Consider the following 15,754-nt stretch of genomic DNA (forward strand, 5'->3'; position numbering starts at 1 on the left):
GGTGCTGGAGAGGATGTGGAGAAATAGGAACACTTTTACACTGTTGGTGGGATTGTAAACTAGTTCAACCATTGTGGAAAACAGTATGGCGATTCCTCAAGGATCTAGAACTAGAAATACCATATGACCCAGTCATCGCATTACTGGGTATATACCCAAAGGATTATAAATCATGCTGCTATAAAGACACATGTACACGTATGTTTATTGCAGCACTATTCACAATAGCAAAGACTTGGAATCAACCCAAATGTCCGTCTGTGACAGACTGGATTAAGAAAATGTGGCACATATACACCATGGAATACAATGCAGCCATAAAAAAGGATGAGTCCTTTGTAGGGACACGGGTGCAGGTGGAAACCATTATTCTCAGCAAACTTTCGCAAGAACATTAAACCAAACACTGCATGTTCTCACTCATAGGTGGGACTTGAACAATGAGATCACCTGGACATGGGAAGGGGAACATCACACACCGGGGCCTATTATGGGGAGGGGGGAGGAGGGAGGGATGGCATTTGGAGTTATAACTGATGTAAATGATGAGTTTTTCACATGGGTGCTGACAAGTTTATAGGTGCAGCACACCAACATGGCACATGTATACATATGTAACAAACCTGCACATTGTGCACATGTACCCTAGAACTTAAAGTATAATAATAAAAAAAGCAATGTGAAAAAAGTGTCCTAAAATTGAAAAAAATGTACGAAACTAGTTTTATCTTACAAGAATTTGAAAAATGTTGAAGAGCAGCTCTCAACCCCACCCAAAGCATAGCTGCAGTAAATCCTGAAAGCAGCTTGAAGGCTGGATTCCGTGGTTCACTCCTGTAATCCCAGCACTTTAGGAGACTGAGGCAGGAGAATTGCTTGAGGCTGGGAGTTCAAAACCAGCCCAGTCAACATAGTGAGACCCTGTCTCTACAAAAAATTTTAAAAATTAGCTGGGCAAGGTGATACACCTGAGACAGGACTGCCTGAGCCTAGAGTTTGAGACTACAGTAAGCTATGATCACGCCACTGCACTTCAGCCTGGGTGACAGAGTGAGATGGTCTCTCAAAAAAAAAAAAAAAAAAAAAAAAGGTAGCTGGTAAATTATAATAGCAACTGAAACATTACCTTCCTTATAACAGGTTCTGTATTTATCTAGGAGAGGTTATAATTATACAAGGGATGTTCAATATATGGCAATTTTATTCTGTCCTTTGTAACTACACAAACTGTGACCAAGAAACACTTTTCTTATAAGCACAAATTCTTGCAGTTTCAAAAGGCACATTAAGAGACTAGAGAAATCTCATTCATAATAGACAAAATTTAAATGCAGTGTGATGGAGAGAGTTCAGATTAGCACCAGGACATACTGCTCTTTCATAATGTCCACTGCTGGGAAACTGGGATACAGCCCAGGAATGATGAATTGTAGAGAAAACAGGCATGGATGAAAAAGAGACCATTAATCCAGTTTCTATTTTAAATTAATCTGCAGTTATCTCAGAAATGATCAGTCAAGGTAACTAAAGGGCAGATGAAAACTGTTGGTCTGAACTACTCCCTGCTCCCTTAGATGACCACTAGACTATCTTCCTATCCAATCTCCACCCTCTTTTATGCCATCTTCTATTAGAGATACAATGTGGTTATCACCCAAATTCCCTGCTTGGAAGGATTACACATGAAACTTCAATGAGCAGGGGAGAGTTTTAGCTCATATTAGCTATAATTGCCAGGGATGGGGTAGGGGGTTAAAAAAGAGTATTTAAATACCAATTTCATATACTTTGTATTATCCTGGATTGTTTCACTACAGAAAGTATACTTGACATTTAATTTTTGGCAATCCAGCATCTACCTAGTACTTTTCCACTGATGAAAACTCCTTTCTCCACACTCCATCCATGGGGTTTGGGTGGGGGTGACCAGCTCCAGGGTAGGTATGTGATTTAGGCCTAAATGAAGCTTCACATCCCCTATCCTCAATGATATCCAGAATGGGCAAGTGGCCCAACTGGAGACAATTCTGGGACTTTTGCTCGGACTGGGCAAAGGCATAAAGAAATGAGGACTATTTCTTTTCTCTCTGGTCTTAAGAAAGTTAGCCTGCAGCTGCCTGCAGCAGTTTGCCATCACATAGGACCTAAACATGATTCACACACAAAGGGAATGGGACTGGAAGGATTTGAGGGACAGAAGGAGAAGGAAGAAAATCTGGATGACATTGTTTGAACCCCCTGATCAGCCCACATCATTCCTGAAGGTAAGATACCCCCTAGACTTTTCCATTAAATGAACCAATAAACATCCCTTTTTACTTTAAGCCTGCATGAACTGGGTCTTTCTGCAAACACAAAAGCTCTAAACTATCACATGATCATCTCACAAAACGTACAAAAGCACTTGACAAAAATCTAATACCCTTTCATAATAAAAATACCTAAGAAACTTAGAAGAGAACTTCAACCTGATAAAGACATCTACAAAAAACCCATAGTTAATGTGTATAAGGTGAAAAACAGGAGGCTTCCCCTCAAAGACTGGAAACAAGACAAGGATGTTTGTTTTTACCACTTTTAGTCAACATTGTACTAAAGCTTTTAGCCAGTGCAATTAGTCAATAAGTGAAATAAAAGACATCTAGATTGGAAAGGAAGAAGCAAACCCAGCTCTAATCACAGACGGGCTCTTACATATTTAAACAAAAACAAAACGCAAGGAAGCCAGTAAAAAAAAACTATTAGAATAAATAAGTTCAGCAAGGAGATAGGATATAAGACTAACATACAATTAAAATTGTATCTCTGTACAGTTGCAATGAATAATCTGAAAATGAAAGTTAGAAAACAAATCCATTTACAATAACATCAAAAAGAATAAACTACTTAAGAAAAAATCTTATTTTATTTTAGTTTACTTTGAGACAGAGTTTCACTCTTGTTGCCTAGGCTGGAGTACAATGGCGTGACCTGAGCTCACTGCCACCTCCGCCTCCCGAGTTCAAGCGATTCTCCTGCCTTAGCCTCCCGAGTAGCTGGGATTGCAGGCGCCCACCACCACCCTCGGCTAATTTTTGTATTTTTAGTAGAGACGGGCTTTCACCATATTGGCCAGGCTGGTCTCAAACTCCTGACCTCAGGTGATCCACCCACCTTGGCCTCCCAAAGTGCTGGGATTACAGGTGTGAGGACCACACCTGACCAACAATAAATTTTTTAAAGTAAGTGTAAAACACTGAAAACTACAAAACATTGTTCAAAGAAATTAAAGATTTAAAAATCACTATTCCAAAACTGCTGCCAGCTTATTCTTTTCTCACATAGTGCAGTGCCTGTCCATACTTAATGGACAAACAACTGTGTAAAATTTACTCTTAAAAATCTTAGCCAAAAGGCTTTTCGGTTCAATTGATGTTGAACAATACACGTTTTCAATGAGTATAATTTTCTTCAAAAAATGCATTTATATTTGGATTTAAACTGGCATACCTCATGTTAACTTTACACTAAAATTTCTTTTTTTTAATTTCCCAACAGCAACCACCGTTTTTAAGTCAAAATTTCTAAATGGAGATGTTCCTATTCCCTTAAAGATCCAAACCAAAAGTAATTACTTATGAGTCATACCCACTTCTGACTAGAAAGTACTGTAGCTTCGCTTCATTTTTCTGGCAGCAGCCTTGTGACAAGTGCCTCATCCAAACACATCACTATGAAAAACTGCACTCCATTAAATAGACACTTAAAAGTTTTAAGAATTACATAAAATTCATTATTTGGCGAACAATTCTGAGTTTTGATAAATGCATAGTCCTTTAATAACCACCGCAATAATCAAGATACAGAAAATTCCACTCTACCAAAATTGTCCCCAAAATTCCCTTGTATTACTCCTTTGTGATCAAGCCTTCCTCTCTCCCTTTACCCTTGGCCAACCACTGTTGCGCTTTCATTTTAAGTTCAAAATATTTCACAATTTTCTTGGAGACCTTCTCTTTGACCCACAGGCTACTTTGAAGTGTACTGTTTAATTTACTAATATTTCAGAGGATTCTCTACATCTGTTATTAATTTGTAGTTTACTTCTATTAAAGACACAGAACATTCTTTTGACAAGTTTTGGCAAGGTTTACTATTATAGCTCAGAATATGGTCTATCTTGGTGAATGTTCCATGTGCATGTGAAAAAAATGCAATATTCTACTGTTGTATTTTGTTCAGTTTTTTATTGTAATAATTACAATGGGCTTATTACATCTTGGCCCAATAATGACTCTTTAATAAACAACTAGTAGAATGCCTACTAGTTAGCCTCACGCTAGAGTTTATCATTCTGCCTTTAAGTCTACCACAGTTCCTTCAGAACTTTTGCCTTAAAAATTAAGGTGTTCTGGGAAAGCAGTTCATAATCTTACTGTTTAACAGGAAAAACAATTAAAAAATTAACATATTGTGAATTTTAAAATCCTTAAGAGGGGTTGGGGAGGGAGAGGATCAGGAAAATTAATGAATGCTGGGCTTAATAACTAGGTGATGGGATGATCTGTACAGCAAACAACCATGGCACACATTTACCTATGTAACAAACCTGCACATGTACCCCTCAACTTAAAGATTAAAAAAAAAAAAAAAATCCGTAAGAACTACTGTTGTGTAGAAATGCAGAAAAAAAAAATGAAAAGGGACTATTTAAACTCTTTCTAGAAAAGTTAGCCAAGAGTAAAGAAAAAAAGTGAAGGAAAGGTGCTTTTCATTAACAATAAGAGGAAAATTAGTGACCATAATAAAGGGAGAGCAGAATGGGAGAAAGAAAAGGTTAAGTCCCTTAACTTCTTTCAGCTTTAGTTTCCTTTCCTACAAAATTTCAGCTGGAGTTTAGATGATGCCTAGAAGTCTCTCTCAGCTTTCAAAACCTATCCTAATACATATATCCTAATACAAAGTAACAGAAAACTCCCATCTTTCCCAGAATCTGATTCAAGAGATAGTAACTGCCAGGTACGGTGATTTATGGGGCAGAAGGATCAGTTGAGGCCAGGAGTTCAAGACCAGCTTGGGCAACATAGCAAGACCCTGTTTCCAAACAAATTTTTTAAAATAAAAACAGAGAAAGTAACTAATGCCAAGAAAAAAAGTGAAATTAAATGTCTTGATAGGACTGACAATCTGAAATGTTGAGTCAAGACAACTTATTCATTATAAATTATGGTTTCTATGTTCATAACCCACGTATATCATGATATCATATATTACGTACGCTATATAGAGATGTTAATAGTGAAATAATCTACCACTTTAAACTGAAGCAAAGCAGAGCTATTCATTTACTACCCCTGACCTCCATAGCCTTGGTGTTTTCTAATGTCCAACCTGAGCGCTCAGCCATACCTCATCCCATTAGAGCCCTCCCCAACCTCAGCTTCTCTAGGGGAGTTCCAGACAGGGATGTGGACAGCAAAGCCTTGGGTTCCTCTGCCAGGTCAGTCAGTAAGAGTTCTGCTGTAGCTGGGCAGGATGGAAGAAAGAAGAAACACTCCTCATTGTAACAGTTAACCAAGCATTAGCTAAATTATAGGCTTCTTAATTTACCATTAGTTAATTCACAAAGCATTTTCTGAGCAGTTATAATTTGTCAGGTTTGGAGATTTAGAGAAAAGATCCCAGCCTCAAGGAGCAACAGACTAGTGGAGAGTCTACCATGTAGATGGTGAGAAGACTAACTATAATTACAATACATTATATCAAATTATCTTTAAAACCTTCTGCTAGAAGATGTAGGTCACCCCTCCTGTGTGCTTTGAGCTACCAAACTAAATATTTATTTGTCCTGCACAGTGCTTCTCATATGTCTTACCAGCACCTTAACTCAAGACAATGGAGTGAGGAAACCATGGTTTAAGTTCAGACTCATAACATACAGGTATGTCATCTTGAGGACACTACTTAATTCCTCTGGGCATTATTTCTTTTATATCTATCTATCTATCTATCTATCTATCTATCTATCTATCTATCTACCTACCTACCTACCTATCTATCTCATCCTATCCTATCCTATCCTATCTACCTGAGACAGAGTCTTACACTATTTGCCACAGTCTTGCTCTGTCACCCATCTATCCACCTGAGACAGAGTCTCACTCTATCTATCTATCTATCTATCTATCTATCTATCTATCTATCCATCCATCCATCCATCCATCCATCCATCCATCTATCTGCAACAGAGTCTCGTTCTGTTGCCTAGGCTGGAATACAGGTGTGATCTTGGCTCACTGCAACCTCTTAGCTCACTGCAACCTCTACCTTCTGGGTTCAAACAATTCTGCTGCCTCAGCCTCCCAAGTAGCTGGGATTACAGGCGTGTGCCACCACGCCTAGCTAATTTTTGTATTTTTAGTAGAGACTGGGCTTCACCATGTTGGCCAGGCTGGTCTCAAACTCCTGGCCTCAAGCGATCTGCCCACCTCAGCTTCCCAAAGTGTTGGCATTACAGGTGTGAGCCACCATGCCTGGTCTACAATGGACTTTTAATTAAGAATATATAGCTGGGCGAGGTGGCTCATGCCTGGGATTACAGCACTTTGGGAGGCCAAGAAGGGTGGATCACGAGGTCAGGAGTTCAAGACCAGCCTGGCCAACATAGTGAAACCTCGTCTCTACTAAAAATACAAAAAATAAATAAAAAATCAGCCAGACATGGTGGCTGGCACCTGTAATCCCAGCTACTTGGGAGGCTGAGGCAGAGAACTGCTTGAACCCGGGAGGCGAAGGTTGCAGTGAGCTGAGATTGCACCACTGCACTCCAACCTGGGTGACAGAGCGAAACTCTGTCTCGAAATAAATAAATAAATAAATAAGAATATATAAAGAGTTCTCACAACTCAGTAATAAAAACAATTAACTGTTAAAAATGGGTTAAAGATTTGAACAGACACTTCACAATGGAAGAGACAGCAATGGCCAATACTTATATGAAAAAGAATCCACGAGGAACCACAACTTGCAAATAGAAGGCTGAATACACAGAGACTAAATTTTCTGGGCATCATTAATCAAAACAGTGATCTAATTAACCTACCCTTAAAGTGAACTATGAACCTGCCTGGTACACAGTGGAGCATGTCTGCAGAGTGTCTGACACTAATGGGCACGACCCAGAAACTGCTAACATTAAGCTAAATATCCACTGCATATTCTTAACAAACCTAGGTACGGCTATTATTATTGCTGTCATTTTAAAACTGAGATTCAGGAAGATTAAGCAACTTGCTCAAGGTATTAGTACTACTAAGTAGTGGAGCAAAGGTTCAAACTCAGGGCTCTCTGACTCCAATCTTTTACACTTAAGCATTGGTGCAATGCTGGCTTGTGACTTTATCACTAAAACCATAAATTACACAGTAAAGAGTTGAGCATTGAATATCCAGGTGAAAAAAAAAAAGTTGTACCCTTACCTCATATCGTACACAAAAATTAACGCGAAATGGATGAGAATTAAATGTAAGAGCTAAAAACTATTTTTAAAACCTTAAAAGTAAATCTTCATGACCTTGGGTTTGACAATGGTTTCCTAAGACAATGTAACACCAAAAACAAACAATAAAAGAAAAAACTGATAAATTAGACTACATTAAAATTTAAAACTTTTGTGTTGCACATGATACCAGGAAGAAAATAAAAACGACAACCTACAGAAAAGAAAATACAGTTGATCCTTGAATACCATGGGTTTGAATTTGAAGGGTGCACATGCGGATTTTCTTCCACTTCTGCTACCCTGAGATAGCAAAACCAACCCCTCCTCTTCCTCTTCCTCTGCCTCCTCAATGTGAAGACAGCAAGAATGAAGACCTTTACGATGATCCAATTCCATTTTATGAATAGTAAATGTATTTTCTCTTCCTTATCATTTTCTTCATAACCCTTTTTTGGCTTACTTTATTGTAGGAATGCAGTATACAATACATATGACATATAACACGTGTTAATTGTTAAAGTTATTCATAAGGCTTTTCGTCATAAGGCTTTTGGTTATTCGCAGGCTACTGGTTAAGATTTTGGGGGAGTTGAAAGTTACATGCAGATTTTTTGACTGTGGGGGTTGATACCCCAACTCCTGCATTGTTCATGGGTCAACTCTATTTGCAAATCATCTATCTAACAAGGAACTTATATCCAGAATAAAGAATTCTTGGCCAGGTGCAGTGGCTCACATCTGTAATCCTAGCACTTTGGGAGGCTGAGGCAGGCAGATCATCTGAGGTCAGGAGTTCGAGACCAGCCTGGCCAACATGGTGAAACTCCGTCTCTACTAAAAATTCAAAAATTAGCCGGGCATGGTGGCGGGCACCTGTAATCCCAGCTACTTGGGAGGCTGAGGCAGGAGACTCGCTTAAACTCAGGAGGCGGAGGTTGCAGTGAGCAGAGATCATACCACTGCATTCCAGCCTGGGTGACAGAGTAAGACTCTGTCTCCAAAAAAAAAAAAAAAAAAATTACAACTTTACAACTCTATAATGAAAAAATAACCCAAACAAATGGGCAAAAAATGCAGATATTTTTCCAAACTAGATACACAAATGGATAATCAGCATATAAAAAGATAATCAATATCAAGTCAGAGAAATATAAATCAAAACCATGAGACACCATTTCACATCCACTAGGATAGCTATACTAAGACGATAATGAGGTTGATGAGAATGTGAAGACAGAAACTTCTTTGATTACTGATGAGAATGTAAAATGGTGTAGTCACTATGGAAAACTATTTGGTAGTCTCCCAAATTATTAAATAGTTATCATATGACTGCAGCAATTCCACTCCTAGGTATTATAGATATCCAAGAGAAATGAAATCATGTCTATACAAAAACTTATACATGACTGTTCACAGCAGTGTTATTTCATAATAATTAAGAAAACAAAACAAAAGAACAGCCCAATCCAAATGTTCTTCAACTGAGAATGCATAACTAAAACACGGTATACACATACAATGAAATAGTATTTGGTAATAAAAAGGAATGAAGTTCTGATACATGCTATCGAAAAAAAATCATGCTATATGAAAAGAAGCTAGCCACAAAAGACCACATATTATATAATTTCAATTATATAAACTGCCTAGAAGAGGCAAATCTGTGCAGACAGATTCGTGATTGCCAACAGCGAAGGGCAGGTGTAGGAGTGACTGCTAATGGGTACGGGTTTCTTTCTGGGATAATGAAAATGTTCTAAAATTGATCACGGTAATAGTTACACTTTTTATATATACTAAAATCATTGACTTGTACATTTTAAATGGATGAATTTTATGGTTTATGAATTAACTCCATAAAGACGTTAAAATGTTAACAACAAAAAGGGTTGACCAGTGGTTGAGAAACCAAGAAGCCTCATATTCCAGACGTCTTCCGGGTACTGTTTACACTAGTATATAAGGCAAGAGTCACCTTCCTCCACCTGAGGGGAAACAAAATTATAGCATATCCTTAATGAAAACCACCTGGCCAGTATGATGCAGGCTTTTGTTATTTTCAGAACGCAGTAATGCAATGTGCCTGAGCCTTAACCTGCTGGAGAGAGACAAGCAGCCTGCGGCTGGCTAGAGTTCACGACAGCAGCCCTCCTATCAGCTGAGTGGGCAGGAAAAGGACCTAAAACTACAAAGCAGAAAGTACAGGTTAGGAAATTTCCTTGTGGCAAAACATATGCACAACATTGGGCGTCAAAGCTTTCTTCACTCCTGAATTCCTCTCCACTTCCCACTCCCGAAATAGAGTCTGCTATTCTAGGTCAAACATACTTTAAATATAGGTACATTATGAATCAGCTAGAATTACATAATGATCAAGCAAGAAGGACCTTTGAAAGTATTGTCTAATAGAGCACTGACTCTGAAGCCACTTAATAAGTGGCTGTGTGACCTTCAGTGTCTTCATCTGGAAAATGGGCATAATAAAGGGAACTGTTTTTTGAAATTGCTGCAAAGACTGAGTTAATCCATGTAAAATGTTTAGAAAAGTGCTTCGCACATTGTAAGTACTAATAAGTTTTTAACTGTTCTTATAATTATAAACTGGTAAATCCCATTATTTTCACGGAGGAAGACACTAAGGCTCAGAATGCTAAAGTGACCCTGCAGTTGGCAGTAATAGGACTGTTTGCCAGGCTTCAGGTCTCTTTTGACTCCTGAACCAGTGTTCTAGAGCATTAATATGTAGCCCTGCATGTATGATACTCCTTGACTAACTTTTAGGTCTTGAAAGACACAAATTAACAAACACAGTGCTTCTTTAGAAGCATATCTCACACAACGTGGGAATCTGTAACATGTTTTTAATTCACTCTCTTTTCATGCCAAGTTTAATCTTCTAACATCTGAAGAAAGGTACTGGCACTAAATCCCAGAATGTCCAAAAGGAAGGATGGCACCAGACTGTAAAAGAAAATACACATAAACTTTTTTTTTAAATTTTTCATTGAAGGAGGATAGAATACCTGAATATGCTTAGCATTTAAAGAAAGAGATGGCCGGGCGCGGTGGCTCAAGCCTGTAATCCCAGCACTTTGGGAGGCCGAGACGGGTGGATCAAGAGGTCAGCAGATCGAGACCATCCTGCTAACATGGTGAAACCCCGTCTCTACTAAAAAATACAAAAAACTAGCCGGGCGAGGTGGCGGGCGCCTGTAGTCCCAGCTACTCGGGAGGCTGAGGCAGGAGAATGGCGTAAACCCGGGAGGCGGAGCTTGCAGTGAGCTGAGATCCGGCCACTGCACTCCAGCCTGGGCGACAGAGCGAGACTCCATATCAAAAAAAAAAAAAAAAAAAAAAAAAAAGAAAGAGACTTCTTTTCTCTTTCTGCATTCTAGAAATACACTCATGTAAACCTCAGATGCTATTATCAGGGCTTGATGAGTTCTAACTTTCCGTAATTAATACCTATCAATTTAAAATTCAACAGGCAAAAGAAGCTCACAAAATAATAATACGTAGTATTTAGTGAAGTACAACAAATGCAGCAGGATATAAAGATGTAACCAGAAAACATTCTATGCTACACTAAAGCCAGAGTAAGCTTTTAAACAATCTCATCACTTCTCTTTCATAGATGCATGCATGCACGTACCCACATGCACACACACAATCACATCACAGTGTTTAAACCAGCCTATGAGGCCCTGAAATATCCGGCCTCCTGCACACCCCTGCATCTTTGTTGGAGCCTCACTCTCCTCAGCTCTCAGCCAGACGGGTCCTCTTTCCTTTCCTCAAACTCACACGTCTCTCTTCTGCTTTGGGGCCTTGACACTGGCATTCCCTGTGCCTGAAAAGTTCTTTACTTCCTCTAATTACACCTCTGCCTTGGCCTCTCCACCAAACTATTAACAGCTTGATTTATCCTTCAGACTCTGCTTAAACTTTTCCTCTAAGAAGCTTTCTCTAACAACCTGCACTAGCCTCCTTGCCCTCCCTCCTCCCCAACCAATCACACACAATGAAACATGGTTCTAACCACTTATCCAATAAATAACTTTCTTCCCCCACCAGACTGTAGGCCCAAGAAGGGCACAGGCTTTGTTCAACATTGCTTCCCCTGTGCCTAGCACAGTAGATGTTGAATGAAATTAACAACATCCCCTAAGGATTCAAAAGACCAAGTGATAAACTGATTTCCTAACTTCACTCAAATTTGACACATGGCATCCCATATCAAGCTGTCAGCATGACAAATACACAAACCACACAAACAGAGGCATGGGTTATATACTACCTTTGGAGAAAAATTCAGAATGAACAAAAACTTGGATTGGGATTATATGTATTTTAAAGTTACCATGTGCAAACCTACAAGAAAAAAAAAGTTACTTTTAAAACAAGCTTCAGAAAAGAAAACTAACTTGTCACGAACACAACATGCTCATTTTGGAAGACCAAGTAGAAAAGTGGAGAGCGGAGGAAACAAGAATGCATGTGAGCCTCCTAGGCTATTACCATTTCTTTCCCAAGTAAATTTATCTCCTAAAAGGAGAGAATATGCCGAACCATCATTCTAAGTGTATCTGGAAAAGTACCCAGTGGTGTGATGGGCTTCTATGAACAGTATGCCTACAAGGACGGGGCACGTGAGTTAAGGGAACAAGCAGCATCACGTAAAGCTGTCTTTGGCAATGGCTCCAGTGCCCTCTTCTTCAGGGTTTCCACCCTAGCACCACTCAGAGCATTAACTTCTCTTACTTTGGGAAGAAAAAAGTAGACTTTTCCAACAGAACAGATAGGAATCACACGACAAAGATTCCAAAAGATCCTTCTAGAGAGTTCTGCTTACACAAGGACAGTTAGCAACAATAACAGCAAAAGCATTTCACTACCAGGAAATAGTTACTGTATCAAGAGACTAAACTTTCCATATAGAAAGGAGAAGGAAAAGATGGGGGAAAAAAAACCCCACAAAACAACAAAAAAAGTTGGGGGTGGGGAAGAATGGGAAAAAAAGAAGAGTGTCGAAGATGAAAGAAAAAAAGGTAAAAAGTGTGTGTAATGAATGGAAAGGATTGAGGGGACCAGTAACTAAATTTTACTCAAGTATATGCATCTGAGAGCTTAAAGAGACCTCAAGAGGAAAACTGCCAGGTCAAGCCTCCTCCCCTTAACGTTAGCAGTGCCTCTGGCATCCACCAAACCAAAGCCTAGCTTTGAGTTACTCTCATCTAATCTAATTGTAGACATCACTGAAGGTCCTGGAAGCAAACAAGAAAAACCTCTTCTCATTTAGGCTCTACTAATGATTACAGAAAAAAATAAACAGGCGAACTCACTGCTAATTATACTAGGCAAAGGGAAGAGATTCTGGGTACGCCCAATAGGGGCACCTTTGGCTGTGCTGTGTGACCTCCTCTAAGTTACTATGCCAACTGATCCTCCCACACACACCCATTCTTAAAACACCCTGCGCATTACCATACTACAACCTTTTAAAAATTATCCCACAAAAGAATGGAAAACGTCTCTCACCCACTCTAAGGGATACTGGGAACATTTCTGCTTTCAAACACACTGCCTTTAAAAATTTAAAGACCTAATCTATTTTCTATGATAAAAAGTTTACTTCCAAAAAAGTGGCTAGCACAGTTTCCAGCATATAGTAGGCTTTTATTAAATACTAGTTGCATACATGAAAAGAACGATCGTTCTGAATAATTTTCACAGCGGTAGAATAGTTACAACCTTCTCAAGATATGAAGCTTTTACCTCCACAAACTAGCAAAAAGGGCGGGTACTATTTTAAAGCCAATCTGTAAGGCACGGCAAGAAAGTTGCAAATATTTGCATTCATTTAACGGTAATTTCAGAGTCCGTAAAACAAAAGGAAATGCTCAACGAGAAAATATAAAAACCTTGTGCAGAGCTTTGAAACTGTGGAGTTGGGACTCTGACATCTTGGTCTGCACGCAGATGACTCAGAAGGTGACAAAGGGAAAATGTTTGCACTGAGGACTTTGATAAAGGATCTTTCCCCTGTGGAATTCCAGGTTACTGCTGGCATTCTTCTGAAACCTTCCAACCTAGCTGCGAGCCAAGGGAGTCCGGTTCCTTCGCCAAAATTCAAGAGATTCCCAGAGGACCCCACGACGGGACGTCTGCGCCTTCCTCCCGCTGCCATGAGAGCACCGTGCCTTTCAAGTCATCCCAAATCTCAGTCTTTGTAGCCTTCCTTGAAGCGAAAGGGCAGCCACAGTTCTTACCCAATCCCAAGAGAGGGCCGTGTGGTCCAGCAGGGTGACACGGTCCCGTGAGAGAACTGCTTTGGGAAATACTCCCGCTCCACGCTGGCCTCAGGAAAGGGCCGTGACCCCCGCCCCAGGACGAGTCCAGACACCGCCCTGCCGCAGCACAGACAAAGGACCGGCCCCCAGCGCGACCCTGGCCCGGCGCGGCCACTCACCGCTCAAATAGTTGGTCCACTTGTACAGCACCCCCTCCATGGCGCCCGCGGCCACTCGGCCCACGCCTGCCGGCCCCCTCACTGCCCCAGACCCCAGGAGGCGAGGAGCACCGGCAGCAGTGCCATCACCCGGCGCGGCCCAGACGCCCACTCCCGGCGCCCAGGCCCGGTGTGGGGACGCCCGGTCCGCCTCACATCCTCGGCCCGGGGGCGGGGTCACTGCGGCGGCCTCGGCGCGAGAAGCCCAGTCAGCCGGTGAGCCCGTGCTACGAAGCCGTGCACGCTGTTCACAAGGAGGCACGGGCTTGAGCCCTACGTGGGTCGGAAGGGCAGCCGAAGCCTCCGAAGTGCGGCAAGCGAGCTGCCGGTCGGAGGCGGCGCCACCGCGCACTACCTGAACCCTCGACCCGCCGGGCCCGGGACGCGCTCACGCATGCCCAGTGCGCCGCTCGCGCGCCCCTTCCCAAAATCCACTCCGGGATTTTGCGGCGGCGGCGGCGGGGCGGACTTTGTGGGCAAGGCACGCAGGGAAATTGAGTCCTGAGACGCGGACTGGTGACTAGGCGATGGGAGGAGGAACGCCCCTGAGACAAGTGTGGAGCACAGTTCTGACTGTAAATGGTGCCTGACGTTTGGGGGTCTACATGACCTCTCACGATACCCCCTGGGTTCTTGTTCCAAAGCTGCCTAATTGATCTCACACACTTGAGGTAGCCGATAATAGGGCGTAAAGAGATGATTGGAATTTCAGGGTAGAATACTATGAGGCCAGTGTAAACAGGTGTTGTCCAGACTCCAAGGTCTCGCTATTGGAGGTGTTGGTCCACTGACTCTGAGCATTGACATCACCTAAGAAAGAGCTTGTTAGAAATGTAGAATCTTGCACCCACCCCAGACCTCCAGAATCAAAATCTGCATTTTAAACAAGATCTCCAGGGGGATTCCTATGCACATAGAGTGAGGAAATGCACTGTGCTAAGGATATTTGACCAGAAAAAAATGTTAACTACAGATTAAGTGGAAAGAGAAGGTGAGAAAAGAGTACAATACGATTTAAATCGCTTTAGGTGTATGTTACAGAAGCATGCACCAAAATATTAAGAGAATTATTTGCAGCTGGTGGTGGTACCGACGAGCTTTTCTTTAGCGTAAAGTTGCCTGATTTAGTAAATAAAATGCAAAACAATTATTCGTTATGTATCTGAAATTCCAATTTAATTCGACTCCCCAATTTTATCTGGAAATCCTACTTTAGTGTTTTCCAATTTCTTCCAAATTAACTACAATGAACATGCATTGCTTTTGAACTTAGGTGAAAAACAGAAAACTAGAAAATGTAAACTAAGATGAGGCTGTGTAATTCGTAACCATGATTACCATTTCTTCTTTAAAGCGGAAGTCTGCAAGTCGTAACTCATTATTTACCCTCTAAGGTAACTTAAGGAATAAATTATTAGCAGCCATAACATGACGTGGTGCTGTGGAATGAATCAGACCTGGTTTGAAGGCAGAGCTCATCTGCTTCTGGGCCAAATAACCTTAAGCAGGATAGTTAATCTCTCCTTGTCTAAATTTACTTCTCTTTTTAATGGGAAAAAAGGAACCTGCCTTACTGGTTGTAGTGAGGTTCATGCAACAGGAACGCGCTTTGTGATTCCTAAAGCACTATGTCAGTCTTTACAGTTTATGAGCAATAGCAAAATCCTAGGATCGTGGCATCTTGGAGGACCGCTCTCCAAAGGCGAGAGTAAACGAGACTTTCCTGGAACCCCGACTGTTTCATAAGGCCCCGGGACTCTTCC

At 41.0% G+C, this 15,754-nt stretch overlaps 1 protein-coding gene across 1 annotated transcript in view; it reads right to left on the reverse strand.

Annotated features, from left to right (window-relative positions):
• PLEKHA8 (pleckstrin homology domain containing A8) overlaps positions 1–14,400 on the reverse strand; it is a 62,594-nt gene extending 48,194 nt beyond the window's left edge. The window contains 1 exon segment of the mRNA XM_017861352.1: positions 13,953–14,400. Within this exon segment, the coding sequence (XP_017716841.1) occupies positions 13,953–13,992 (40 nt within the window). The 5' untranslated portion in view covers positions 13,993–14,400.
• Positions 14,401–15,754: the final 1,354 nt, after the last annotated feature.

This window comes from Rhinopithecus bieti, unplaced genomic scaffold (assembly GCF_001698545.2).
Source record: "Rhinopithecus bieti isolate Rb0 unplaced genomic scaffold, ASM169854v2 scaffold_61709, whole genome shotgun sequence".
Taxonomy (NCBI): domain Eukaryota; kingdom Metazoa; phylum Chordata; class Mammalia; order Primates; family Cercopithecidae; genus Rhinopithecus; species Rhinopithecus bieti.